This window comes from Stegodyphus dumicola, chromosome 10, assembly GCF_044657685.1.
Source record: "Stegodyphus dumicola isolate Sdum_Otavi_A_Nest chromosome 10, ASM4465768v1".
Classification (NCBI taxonomy): domain Eukaryota; kingdom Metazoa; phylum Arthropoda; class Arachnida; order Araneae; family Eresidae; genus Stegodyphus; species Stegodyphus dumicola.
Window position 1 is genome coordinate 60,983,533 of NC_140777.1, and position 15,127 is coordinate 60,998,659.

Here is a 15,127-nt window from a genome sequence, read left to right on the forward strand (position 1 = left end):
TTCTGCGTACACCAGGATGAGCCATGGTGTGTAATGAGGCAAAAACATCTTGTTGAAACTGTGTTGGGACATAGGGACGAACACTGCCAGTCAATACATCACAGAATAGATCAATGTTTGATTCCAGGAGAGTAATTTTTTTTAACTGCAGGGATGTGTCTGATGACGGTAACGATGGCAGGTTGGTTCTGCATATTCACAAATAAGCTAAACTTATTCAATTAATCACATTTATTTACAATTTACATAGCAAAAGAAAAGAACATTCTACCAAAACGTATCACGCCGCGTATCTGCACACTAGCGATAACAGCACAGGCACAAGGAAGACTAACTCACAAGAATCAGTTCATTTCGCTTGAGAAAAAAGTACAGAGTTTAGTTGCAGCACTACTATACATGAAAACACAAACAGTTAACATTTAATTTAAAAGTTCGTTACATGGTTGCTGCAGACTATTGCCAATTAAGTTAGTAATTTGTTCCAATTAAATTAAGTTTGCTAATAATTTTCCTTCACATTTTTATATTTTATGTCTAATATGTAAGTGTCAAATTAATTTTGAATTAAAAAATTTAGTTATTTAAGTACTCTTGTCACAGCCAGTCACTGCCAAACAATATAGCAAACACAAAAATAAAGTAATAAATATTGCAAAATAATTTTTTCATTGATAAAAAGTTTTCCCTTAATATTCCATTATTTAGAAGTGCTGGTTTATAAGGACTATGGTGGCTAAACGTGGTGACATTTTTTCTGTTGCTTTTCGGACTGGTAAAACTAACAAGTATTATTTATTATACTGTTGTTTTGTATTTTACTTTTTACGTCAACCCCTCTCAGTTTCATATCAAGACCTTTGGGTATATATTGACTAACCTCAGAAACTCTTGTCTTTTAAAGTATGTTTAGTTTAAAATATGTATGAATGTCTTTTATCTATTTATTATTTCTTATGCCTTAAAATTAAAAAGTATTAATGCATACACTTATTTTTGTTTTATTTTAATAATTAAATGATTCGCACTTTTTAGGGTGTCACATGGACGAAGACACTTACACAATATATTGTCCACAGCACAAGGTATGTATAATTTAAATGATAGAAACTAAAAATATGTCATAAATTTTCATTAAAAATTCAACCAAAAATTTTATTTGTTTTAAGTAATTTTTTTCAGTTTGAATTTTGTCTCTTTCATGAAAAAGTCGAACACATTCTTTTTTCTTTGTACAAGTGAAGGAAATATTGTAATCGCGAAAAATTTTGAGTGTCATATTTAAACGAAAATATATATTTTGACTGCTCTAGAATCCACTTAGACACCTTTTTGAAAGACATCTGTACATATAGATAGAATAAAAGCCTATTTTTTACAAAAGGGTTTATAAAATCAATTCAGAAATTATATTTTCATGACGTATACACATTCTCCCGTAATTCAAAAATGATTAGCCGTAAAGCGTGGAAACTTTGTATATGGGACTGCTATAACATTTAGTTGTGCACCTCTCTTTTTTTTGTTGCAGTTGGTCGCACCAAATGTGTGTGCATGCGTATATCCACTCTCTTACCCAACTGCTTGAGCTTTGCTTTTTTATTCTTATATATTGATAAATTATGTATTTTTTGCTGTAAAAGTGATTGAATTATGTTGCTGTTATGTTCCGGATAAGGTTTTTATGCCCTTACTTAATCTGAGTGCAATAGTTGTAGAATTATCAACAGTTTAGAAGTGGCGCTAGGCCTAACATGGCCGACAGTTGTGTGCATTTGAAACTGTTAGTCGAACAGTGAATTAAGTCAGCTGCTGCACGAACTTCAGTGCCTTTTTGCTGGTGGGATTAAAAATTAACTTTCAATTTTGTGCTCCGAAAATTTTGTCCTCCTGCCCATGGCCGAATTGCTTGTTTTCTCTAATTGTAAAATTTTTTTAACTGTATTTAGTGTTTAAAGTTATTCTTATTTTACAGTTATTAATGAAGACGTTTTGAGCTTCCATGTATTTTTGCCTTGTCTCTAAGTGAAAACTGAATTGATTGAATAAGATACATATGTGTAATGAAATTCGAGGAAATAAGTTTAAATCAAGTGCAGCAAAAAAATTTGTATAGTTTAACACAGGGCTGTGGAATCGATAGGGAAAATGACCGACTCCGACTCCTGGAATTTTAAAGACTCTGACTCAACTCCGACTCCCTCATATATATATATATGTATGTAAACATATACACATGGGTTACAGCTTATTTTTTTAATATAAAATAAGTAAAAATGTTATAGAAAAAAAAATTGATGGCATAGCAAATTATTTATATTAATTAGCATTTATTATGAAATGGAAAAACTGGCATTAGTTATTTCTAAGAAACAGTATAGCTTCGGCAAGATCTACTTTATTGGAGGGCCATAGATCCGATTTGATAAACTTCAGAGCTGAGAAGAGTCTTTCAACACTGACTTGAGTAGGAGGAAGAGCTGCTTCTGTTAGGGCTACTTCTTTTAACTTTTCAGAATAGGTTTTTTTATAAGTTCTAAAAGAGGTGTCTTGCAAGTGCAATCATATTTCTCTATTTCTTCAAAGGCTGTGTAGAAATCTTGTTTGTATTTTTTCAATTTTATATCTAAAGTTTCTTGAATCTTTATTTTCATTCACTTTGCCTTAGCCTTTCCAATATTATCCAAAAATATTTCTCAAAATCTAATTCATCTTTGGAAGAGGATGATAGAGACCCAATTGCAATGTCTGCAGTTTGACTGTTCTGATTCGAATTCTCAAATTGTTCTGAGAATAATTTCATTCTTAATGAAAGTTCATAGTTGGCTCTCTTTGCCTTTTTAATCTGTTCATCATCCAAGAAAATTCGGTGTTTCGGATCTCCATATATCGAACTCAGCAAGATCTCATTGTCTAGCAAACTAGTTGCTCTTTTCTTCACTGAAGAAATGATTCCTTCTGCAATAAACCCTCCATTTCAGAAAGAGCAAACATCACATTTTTCCATTCTTGCCTCCTGTCAATTCTTCAGATTGCAGCTTTTTTGTGGCTGTATATGGTGTAGAAAGAAGAGTTTCCAATTTTGCAAGATCATTCTGTTACATATATGTGGCAACACACTAGTTGCTGGTCGAAGTGAAGTGAAGTAATCGTCAGTTGATGTTGGTTTGTAATAAATGATGTGTCATGTGAACCTGTTGTAATGTCAATTATTGATGAAGCAATATTAATATGAATTAAATTCGATTATTTCCTCGGATTTCATTAGAGATATATTTCTCATTCAATTAATTCAGTTCTCACTTCACGGCAAGGCAATCATACAAAATCTCAAAGTAAATTCATTTAAAATTGAAAAATGTAGAAAAACATGAAACACCAAATACAGCTAAAGAAATTAGAAAACAATGTTTGCAATTAAAATTACAGTTTCTACGGAAAAACAAGCAATTCGGCCAGCAGGCAAGAAAGCAGATTTTTCGGTGCACAAAACTAAAAGTTTCCTTTTGGTCCTACTCGACAAAAAGACATCAAAAGTGCAAAAAGACTTAATTCACTATTCTCCTAAATTTCATATGTAAACAAATATGGCTGCTATGGTAAGAAAAATTAGGCTTAGCAGCACTTAAACAACTTTTAAATTGTCGATAATTCTACAACTATTGCATACAAATTAATTAAAGTCATAAAAACCTTAACCTGAAGATAAGAAGAACATAAATTCAATTAAAGCAAAAAATGCACAATTTACCAACACATAAGAATAAAATAAATGAGCTCACTGAGCCGAGTAACAGTGTACGAATAGAGAATGTTTGTTAAATTCATATATATATATATATATATACTTTTGGTGCTGCTGACTGCAACTAAAAAGGGAGATGCACAACTACATGTTATAGCAGTCCTATGTACAAAATTTCAACATTCTGAGGCTACGCATTTTTGACTTTGCGAGGTATGTACGTACGTACAGACGCCACGAAAATATCTCACCTGAATACATTTTAAATCAGTTTTATAATTTGTTTGGGAAGAAAAGAGACTTTTATTCTGTCCTTATGTATAGATGTTATGCAAAAATATCATTAAATTTCATTAGATACTGGTCAAAATGGATATTTTCTTTGAAATATGATGTCCTGAATTTTTCGTGATTACAACACTTCCTTTGCTTCGTACAAGGAAGTAATGAGGAAGCATATTTTCTCAAGTTTATTTTGCAAATTTAAAAATTTTAAAGTATGAAACATCATACCATCAGTTCTCAGGAACGTACATCAATTTTGCTTCATACAAGAGTCTTCAAGGACCGATGTTAGTAATAAAGTTCTATATTATGAGTCTTAAGGAAAACATATCAGTTTTATTTTCATATTATTGCCTCTCTGTCAGGCTAGCAAAAGAAAAAATAGTGTGTCAGTTCATGGGGACTTGCAGAAAATTCATTGTTGGTCCCCAAGCACAAACTTCGCTCTGAATATATTAAGGGTAATAAGTAAATGTCACTGTTAATCATTTACTCTTTTTCTTGTAACTAGTACTGTATCATTTGAAGGTATATGTTTTTCTAATATTATGAATAAAATTTTTGTAGTTAAAAAAAAAATGTTACATTTCATGGCATATTTTTTCGTTCTAACTTTTAAGCTCCAGGTTTTGAAAAATTTTTAAATATTCATGTAACTTTTTTCTCTTCATCAATGCATTCAAAGAATGAACTCCTCTTAACTTTAAAATGGGTTCTTCATTGCAACCGTTCGTCTACAGAGAAAAACAAACTTTCACAAACTACCTATGGTGCTAAACCTTTCTTTTCTTATTACAGTCAAAAGTCATTAATCCGGACACTCATAATCCGGAATGATCTATAATCCGGACCTCAAAGCTACAAACGTCAACGCATAATGTGTTCACGCATGCACGTAATACCTTTACGCATGCACATATGCATGTGCGCATGCACGTTTAATGTATAACGGAACGGTATAAGCTAAACTAAAATTATCTAATTATCTATTTCAGTTAATGTTGCAGATTGCGTTGTTCCTTAATCTTTGAATTGGATCCGGCTTATTATTTTTTGCATAGCGTTAGAGCAATTTTATAAAAGTAAGCTTGAACTTTCGATTATGTCAAATAGAATTTCCGATGCTGGAGCTGCCAAAGGATCTGCAAAGCGAAAGCATGTTTCAATGTCCATTAAACAAAAAGTGGAACTGCTGCAAAAAATAAAGGCATGAAGAAAGTGACAGAGAAGTGATTTGTTTCCCTAACCATTCCGTAATCTGTTTATCAATTTCACGCTGTTCTGCGGATGGGGGGGGAGAGAACATCGCGACGCGCAATGAACTGGCAGTTGATCTGTCAGCACTATCCTCATCTTCAGGGCAGATGTTTTTATTTTATTCACCTTATAATTCCTCACTAAATGTAGTGTTTCATCTCGATGTATTCCGATATAATTTAAATCAATTTCCTCGTCATTATAAATATCACTAATTCACATCAAATAGTATTCTGGTTGCAATTTTCTAATTTTGACTATGCATAATGTATGCTTTATGCAGGTACGCGTTGAAAGAAATGTTTAATAAAGTAAAAAAATAAATATTAAGCTTTTTTTTTTTTTTTTTTTTTTTTTTTTTTTTTAATTTTGATACCCTTTAGATAACTGCTCTTTATTTCATAAATTACGGTTTCATATTTTTAATTTTATAATTTCTGCATGCCATCTTACCAGATTTAAACTGATGATCTATAATCCGGAAAAACTGATAATCTGGAATCGCCGAAGTCCCGATGAGTCCGGATTAAAGACTTTGAATTTTATTCCAACCTGGTGTATGAACCGACCCATGGCAGCAAAACAAACATGAACCAACATTCAGTCTACAATTTTGCCAAGTCGGCTGCATATTCACGCTCTCCAATTATTTACGGATGATTCGAAGCCCAAGGATTCATAGTGACAATGATAAGAATGGGCAAAATTCAGGTTAATAATGTATTTAGATTGTAACTTGTCTTTTTCCTATGTATTTCACTTTTGTAACGTGTTTCAGAAAAATGATAGGATGCTTTCAAATATTTAAGGCTTATGTTAGGTTTTAAAATTCTATACTAAATTGAATTTATTTTTTAAAATTTAGCAGCTCATAGCACTAATTTTATGTCTAATTTGTTCTTTCAGTTTTCTAAGCACTTTTTGACTACTGTATTACATTTTTTGAATGTATATATATTGTAATATGAATTGTGATAAATTTTTAATTTATTGTTCCATAGATTCTATCAAGCCATTGTGACGAGCAGCAAAGCATTCAAAATTCATAGGGAATATCCACTACTACTACAAAGAGCTTCCAGCTATTTGAGGTCCGTGGTTTGGTGCTAAACATTTCAGCAAAAGAAGAAACCATTGACCACTTCTAACTATAACTGCCAACTGAGGACGGAATTTAAAAGCATGGCTTGTGTGGTGTACAAACTAATAAGTGGTTCATCGCCGTGATGAACAGAAAGCTCTTAACAAGAAATCGTGACTTGGCTGGTTCAAAAATTGGGGAAAAATGACACCACTAACTGTGACTTTTGCAGACACATTTATCTCTTCAGTTTTATATATATAAATATATATATTCACATAATATATATATATATGATTATAAAATCCATGCCATTGCTGTTTTTAAGCCTCCTTGAAAATTTTTTGTCTTGTATTTCCAGATGTGGTATTTTTATCCCAAAAAATTCCCAAGTTTCTATTTAGATAGAGGGTTTGTTTGTCAGTCCTCTGTAGCAACCTTCAGCACACAGAAATTTGATTGTTAATATTTTGTAACTGAGTGAAATCAAAATTGTGTGTGAAGTCTTGAGTAAAAAAATATTATTATCATATGTGCATTTTCACTGATTAAAATTTGCTATGCAACCAATAAAGATTATATTCGTATGTATACTATTTGCTGTAGATACTGCCGAAACTGTAAAAGAACAATATGTAAAATTGCAAACAAAAAAGTGGAATTAAAATTTTCTCGTTATACATAGTTTTATTCATGATGGTGAGAATTCTAAGAGTTTGTGTAGCTTTTAAATATGTTATTCTGTTTGCTGTGGGTTGCTAAATTGGTAAGTGTAATGAGAAAAATAAAGCACAATAAGTGGGAATGCAAGTTTTATCAAAAAAAAAAAAAAAAAAAAAAGATGAAATGTGAATATATTTCTGTTTTCAGTGTTATAACTCTTTAATGTTGAATAAAAATAAATTTTTAGTTATTCTGTAAACTGTATTTTTCCCGATTCACACATAAATATGTTTTAATAGCAAAATAACTGCTAAAAAATGGCTTTCATTAAAAAAAAAATATTTTCCATACATTGAATTTTATCCCATGTGCAAACGTTAAGTTTGCTCGTAATGATCCAAAATCATGGAACATCTGAAAACTTTGGGATTTACACTTCAGAAATAGCACGATTTCTTTCTTCCATTTTCTGTCGAAATATTTGTAACTTCCCTACAACTTTCAGATTTCTCTTGCATGTACTTATGAAATCAATAGCATGAATATTTTTCTAGACCTATTTAAATCTTCACAGTTGATGTTTTTTTTCCCTTTATTTTTCCACTTAGTATATTAGCCTCAATTTCAAGCAATCAATGCATACTTAATTCTTTAATTAGTCTTTCAATTCTGTAAATATATAGCTGGGTGACTGTCTTGAATTTGAATTCATTCTGTTTATAACTATATCATTAATGAAGAATATAACCAACTGCTCTGATTTTCCTCTCTTGTGGTTTTAAAAAAAAAAGAAATGGAAAAACTTTAATTTTAATTTGATATTATATTGTATTAGTTTTCACTGAATGAATTTACATAAATGTGTATAGTATTTTTATATAAGGACTAAGCAAACCAGAAATTAAAGGCATATGTTAAAAAACATCATTTGAAAAATACTGTATGTATTCTTTTTCCTAGTGCATTGTCATTACAAATTCTGTTCACCATACCTTAAATGTATCTTGTTGTCTTTGAAAATGACAATACTGAATTCTAAAACCTCTCCATCTTTGTCATCACTGTTTTCCATGTATGTATGATAAATTTCAAAAATATTTTTTGCAAAATGGAAGGAAAAGTAATTATTATAATAGTAATGCACTTTTCAGTTATACTGGATCATATTTTTTTGGAGATAATTTTTGGATCTCAAGAATTCTTTTGTCAAAGTATCTGTAATGACATTTTGGGCACCTACTCTTGAATTGGATTATTTGATTTATGCAAGGGCTATCACCTAAGGAAATGAACGCCTTCTGGAGAACATTTTAAAGGAAAGTGACTCATATTTGCATTACATGTGGGGAAAGCTATTAAACTCTCATGCAGCCAGCTTATTCACTGAGATTTAAACTTAAATGAAACTACCAGTATTTGGTGATCTTACCATTCGGCTGATGATGGGCATCAAACTTTTGAAAGACGTTTAGAAGCATATGTTTTTGTTGGCAGCAAACTCTATAAGCTACACCTGCTTAATATTACTAATTAAGTGCTTAGTTGTTAAAGTGAAGAAAAGGTAGTGAGTGAAATTTATGTAATGAATAGACAAGAAGGAAGAAAATGTAATGATTGTTGCCAGCGGTATACTTTTTAATAGACCAGAAACTAGAAATAAGCAACAGATAATGATTACTAAAATGTCAGTACAGACTTTGTCGCCAAAAAATTATTGCCCAGAAAATATGACTTGGTATAATCAATAAACAAGATTAATTATGAGAAATATTTTACAGTATTAAGGGAAAAGAATTTAGAAATAATGGTCATTTTATTTCATTTATTGCATTAACTTTTAAATAGATTCCGAAATTTAAAATGTCATAATCTTGGTTTATTGGTTTCATCAGTTCTTTGTCTCTTCTTTGGAATTGTATTAAATTTTTCATTATACATACTTATTTAACTTGCATTTCCCTTTAAGCATTTACATTTCAGTATTCAAATGTATTAGAATCATTTCACACGTTTTTAACATGAAATAATTACTTTAACTAAAATTATTCTGTATTAAATATTCAACTGGAGTTTAGGTGTATGTCTCCATTTTTGTAGAGAAAAATGTTTTTATGGAATATTCATGTGTATTTCTAAATTATATCCTTATCATGTACAAACATTATTGTCAAACTTGTAACTAACTTAATTAAAACATCGTTTTTGGGAGGTTCAAACCTGAATTGTATAAGTTTCAAAATTGTTTTAATACAATTATTTATATGGAAATACTGCATTACTCTAAATTTAGACCTAGGCTTTAAAATAGGAAAAAATAATAATAAATAGATACCATTGAATTTAAACCCAATAGGATTTTAAAATTGGAAAATAATGAAAAATAAAAATGATTTTATAATAAGTACAGAAAAATACCTATTGTGAAATCATTTTGACTTTTAAGACCCGAACACTGAGAACTAGAAAATTGGCAAAAATACATCATTAAAATATTTCCTTTGAATTTAGGCCACCTCTTAATTTTACATCTTAAAAATCTAAATTTAAAATGATGTTTAGGTTAAAAGTAATATAATAGCTCTTACATAAAGTGATTTTTTAAATTATTGTAATATGTTATCAGTGCGAAAATATTAGCTGTCTCTCTTAAATGTATCTTAAGTAGTGTCTTTCAAGAAATACTTCGCTTTCATTACTAACATTATTCTTAAATATTATTCAATAGTCGGTGTACATAATTTTTTTCTGTAGTGATAAATGTTGTTTTTAATTCATCGAGAAAAGAAAATTCAATTTTGAAATTGGTATTTACCTGTAACAGAAGGAAAATTTTTTTAGCCTATCAAGCATACTAATCTAATGTATGTTGAATCATTGTTTACCTTAATATACTGGAGCATTTGTTCAGAGCAAAATCCTACATTTATAGAAGTATTTATTTAGCAATAAGAAATCTTCAATGGTTTTATTATACTTGTTTAAATTTTATTTCATAGCATTAAAAGTTGGAGTGTGTTAAATTTCTCCCCTTTTTTTTCTTCCTATGTTAAACTAAATATTTTGCAAATATATATAAAAAATGTATTATGTTCTATAATTCATTAGCATTGAGATAATCAGCTGCAGTTGGTATTAACTGAGGAAAAAGAAATCAAAATTACAAAATTGTAAGTACTTGTTCCATTCTTCTGTGCTGGCAACAGGAGATGTTCTGTCATTCCAAACTACACATCAAGGAAAAGAGACCTAAACTATTGGTTGTTTTTTAATATAGATTTTTAGTTAAATATATTTTTGTTTTTATTCTAATAAAATATACATTTTTATCAATGGTTGTAAATTAAAACTGGACAAAAAATGTTTTAACATCCTTATAATATTAACTATGAACAGTTCTTTCCATCTGTGCTTGGAAAATTGTTATATTTATAAATGTTATAATTATAATTCACTTTTACAAGCAGTTGTGAGCCACTGTTATCCATATGTATCATACAAGGTGTCTCATATTTAAGAAAATGAATCTGATTCATTATTTTAAAATAATTTCAAAGTGCAACATTTAATGTGATGTTAGATTAGGTTCATTTTATAATTTTTTGTTATGTTTTGTAATTTTATCTACATTCCTATCATATTTATTTAAATGATATTTTTTAATATTTTAATTAATATATTTTTACACCAGTGCTTCAATTAGATCTCTCTTTAAATTATACAATTCAAAGTTTGATAAATTCTGATCTTGAAAAGTTTTTTTCTCTTGGTTATACAGTTACTTCTAGAAAATGTGATGAAAATTATTGTGTGATAATCAAAATTCACACACTTAATGGAACACAATTTTTCCCCTATAAATAAAAAGTTATTAAAGAATAGAAATTTTAAAAGTTGAACATATAGACAAATTTCAGGGTTTAAAAAAGGTACATTTCCCCCCCTTCGCTTCTCATTCTGAATGGCAGTGGCAGTTTTAACCAAACCTTCAGTGCAAGCCTCTTTTACATATATCGCATACCATAGTATATTCTTTACTGTATTTATCTACTTTAAAAACTAGAATTTACTGTAATTAATTTTTTATTTTGAAAATAACAAAGCTTTTGACCTAAATTTTCAAAATGCAGAATAAAACTCAATATTAAAATTAACATAATAGTAATAAAGCTAGTAAGAAATTTCCCGAAAATTACAGAAGTCCTTTAATTAATATATATACAATGCATTTTGTTAAAAATAGCAGTTGTTTATAAACCTTCCCTCTTTCTCCCTTTATATAATAAACTGATATTCCTGAGGTATTAAAATTATTCTCTAAATGAGCTTCCTTCATTATCTTATGTTCATCAAATACAAAAATGTATTCTTAAGTAATATCCCTACATATATAATTATGCTTTTAATAATTAAAAGAACACACATTGTTTAAATTTCCCATTTGATGTCTTTCCAGAAAAGATATCTTTTGATTAGATTTCAAAATGTTTACACTCAAGACAAGATCCATTTTCAAAATGATGCTGCATTATGAATTATGTAAGAAAAAGAAATCAATCACTAAGATTTAAAAAGCAAAAAACAATAAGTAAGCATAAATTTAAACTTTAGTTTTTCTCCCTTGATCAGGTAGGTGTCCATAGATAGTGTGTAATTTTGATATAATTTTAAGAACTTTGGAAAACTTCGCTCTAGGTTATTTTTGCATTTCCAAGCTACATGAATTACATGAAATTGAAATTGAAGAAAAGAAAAAAAAAAAAAAATCAGTTTGTCACTCATTCTGACTTTTTCAAACTTCTAAACCAAACTGAATAAAAAATAAATAAATATTCTTTCAATTTCGTTCATATTATGTTTTATCTATCCAGTGACCACTTTTAATTCACAAGAATGATGATTTTTAATCCAGTATATGTACCTGCATTATAAGCACAAAGACACTTGTATCCAAACAATTTCCTTGGATTCTGAAATTGTTCTAACTTGAGTACTAAAAGCTTTAATGCTATTGCTAGCACCTACATATAACCTAAGAAATGGGAAATGTCACGTCCACAAACTGGGTGATAATTTATAATCTGAAGATAGAGAAGAGAATTCGAGGCTTTTGCCTTGGTAGGAGAGAGAAATCATACATTGAAGGTTTGCCATAATGATGCAATATTTGGCATTTTAATCACCATTTTTTTGGTTTGAACATAAGGATTATTCTGAAATTACACTGTCACGTTTTAAATTGATCTAGTTTAGCTCTTTAGAAGCTCATATTTTAAGAACTGAATACAGATGTTATCATTTGCAGAATTTTTTATACTTTTATCCAATTTGAAGTTTCCTTGAGTAAGAAAATTCGGTACTTTTGAAGGAATGCTGAAATCGAAGCTGATATCGGCAACCACGGTTTCAACATGTGGTAGAATTTTCGTTTTTGGGGGTATATTTTCGAGCATGTATCTGATACACTTGTTTAAGTATACAACATATTAAGTATATATGCTTTATATCCAGCCGTCAGTTTGTTGAGGATTGTAAACACCTGTATAAAGCAAATATCAGCCATGTGAACTTTTGTTCCTTCTTGTGAAATTTCTTATAAAATTGTCTTTATTATTTCGTTTGAATAGAACAATATTGTATAGACAAAGTTCACTAAAATTATGCCGTATGCCCCTTATAGGGGTCTGTCCAACATTTTTGAAATTATAAACGTCATTGCCTACATACATCCTCATATTTGCATTCCTTCCTTGCTGTCTGCACTTGAACTGCAAGAAAGGTGTCTCTATGTACACTGACCTCATTTATCCACTATTATAATATAAATCTGCTCTAACCTAACAGGTAACAGCAGCACTCTGGATTATATCTACAGACATTCTTCGTCAGTTTACAAAATCACCTACACATTCATTGACAGCATTTCGTGGGGGTGCAGATAATCGAAAATCCTGAAAATTTATTAAATATACAGCGTATTATTCATCATAACATAAAGTCACACATTTTCCATCATTAAATTAATATTAAAATTTATCTTTTTTTTCCTGTAGTACATTGTAAAATGATATGAATGGGTATAATTTTAGATTTTAACATTACTAATTCAATTCAATAAAAAAAAATAAGTAAGTTCTTTTATCTCGTTGTACTTCTGTAATAATACAAATAATAATAATAGTAATAATTGTCTTTTTTTATCAGTTATTATTTTGGACATAGTTTTAAAGTAAATGGAATAATGTTTTGTTCACCAGTTTACTTGTCTTAAACTTCATTAATTTTCATGCAAATTCAAATTCAGTTACATTTTTGATGTAGAATCAATCTTACAAAGCTTTGCAAAGAGAAGTACAATTGAAGCACTCCCCTCCTCTTTTTTTTTTTTTTTTTTTTTTTTTTTTTAACTATCGAGAATGATTATTAAAATCAAATAAGGCGCACAAGATTTTTCCAAGAGCATTCAGTACCTTTTTATAAGACCAGAAGTAAAATTTATACCAAAAGAGAATTTATTTAAAATTTTTGGTTTCATTTGCTTACTAGTGAGAGCACCTTGTAAATCCTATACCTTTGTCTTAAAAGAAACAAAAATTCAAAATCGAAAAAATATTGTACACTGTATATGATGTGTTCCATATCCCATTTGCTGGGTAATGATTTTATTCCCAAAATGGTGAGTGTGCTAGTCTTCTCAGCTTTGTGAATTCTTAGTATGTGTAGGGAATGTGCATTACACTGTTATAAATTTATAACAGGACTGAGTGAGCGCAGCATTATCCCTACTTGAAACAAAAAAAAAAAAAAAAAAAAAAAAAACACCTGCTTCATCATCTCGGCCGTTGTTGTTGTATAAGAAACACTGTAGTTGTGTGTTGTACATAGTTATGTATGCTCATATGTGGATACATAGCGATGAATAAACAGTTACAACTAGCCTGTGAAATTTACTTTTTACACATACATATTCATTATTTGCATGCCACATGTTCAGATCATGGAGAAGTTCTTAAAAATAAACATACTGTTAAAGGGATTACAGTCATTTAGATTATAGTGTCCGTTTCGTTTAGTTTCCAACGGTTCAGTTTAGTTTCCTACAGAAATATCTTTTTATTAAACGTAAATTTGAAGACGGACACTTTTGGTGCGGAGAGGATAACAAAAAAATTAGTGTGAAATTGGTAAAATATAAGCCTTCATACTGCTTATACAACGGATTATTTAAGCAGTGTTCTTGCAAACAGTAAAATGCTTTTGAAAACTTCAAAGAAAACAGTTTTTTTTTTTTTTTTTTTTTTTTTTTTTAAATCTTAAAAAAAAATATCTTTGCTCTTTGTTATGCAAATAACAGTCCGACATTTCATTTAAAAAAAAAAAAAAAAAGGCTTATTTTGGTGAACGTAGTTAATCAGTTAAAACTGGTACGTTGGAAATACAGCAGTGACTGCAATAATTTTATTTAACAAAATAAAAATGCAGTTTAAATTCTGTCTCTATATATCTGACATCCCAACAAACAACATTCTGAATATCTGCATTAGAACTATGAAACTTCATTTATAATTAGATGAAAAAAAATAGAATAAATTGGGGTAAATTCGCAGAATAAAACTGGTTCTTACGTATTATCCGATCGACTAATACTCTCATGAAATAGCACGATTTAACGGCAAATATGGACAAATGTAACATAACAACGTAGTCATAACATCCGCGCTTTTCTTTGATGTAACCCCGCTTGATTCTTGATAAAGCACGTTTTATTTTTATGGACAAAAATATAAATTAATAAATTAACGTTATTGCTTATACTCTTTTCTTGCATTTTAAAGAGAAAATATTAAAATTTAGGACCAAACTTCTGCAGAACAGTAAGCAGCAGATTATTTTCTAACTTATGCGGTCCTGCTTTCAAATACATTGAAGTGCCACTCAGTTATTTAAGGGATAGACGTGACTATGCAAATTTTATAGCGCTGCTCAGCATCTGTGCTCACATGAGGAAGTTGTGGTAAATGCACATACAGCTAGTACTACGGTTATTGTTATTCAGTTGTTTCAATTACCAGTATGAGTAAAACTTCTAATTTAGACAG

General features: G+C 29.6%; 1 protein-coding gene across 1 annotated transcript in view; it reads left to right on the forward strand.

Annotated features, from left to right (window-relative positions):
- Nucleotides 1–13,964, forward strand: part of LOC118192872 (uncharacterized) — a 408,484-nt gene extending 394,520 nt beyond the window's left edge. Inside the window, exons 7-8 of the mRNA XM_035363899.2 lie at nucleotides 1,036–1,085; nucleotides 6,289–13,964. Coding sequence (XP_035219790.2) covers nucleotides 1,036–1,085; nucleotides 6,289–6,336 — 98 coding nt within the window. The 3' untranslated portion in view covers nucleotides 6,337–13,964. The remainder of the gene's footprint in view (nucleotides 1–1,035; nucleotides 1,086–6,288) is intronic.
- Nucleotides 13,965–15,127: the final 1,163 nt, after the last annotated feature.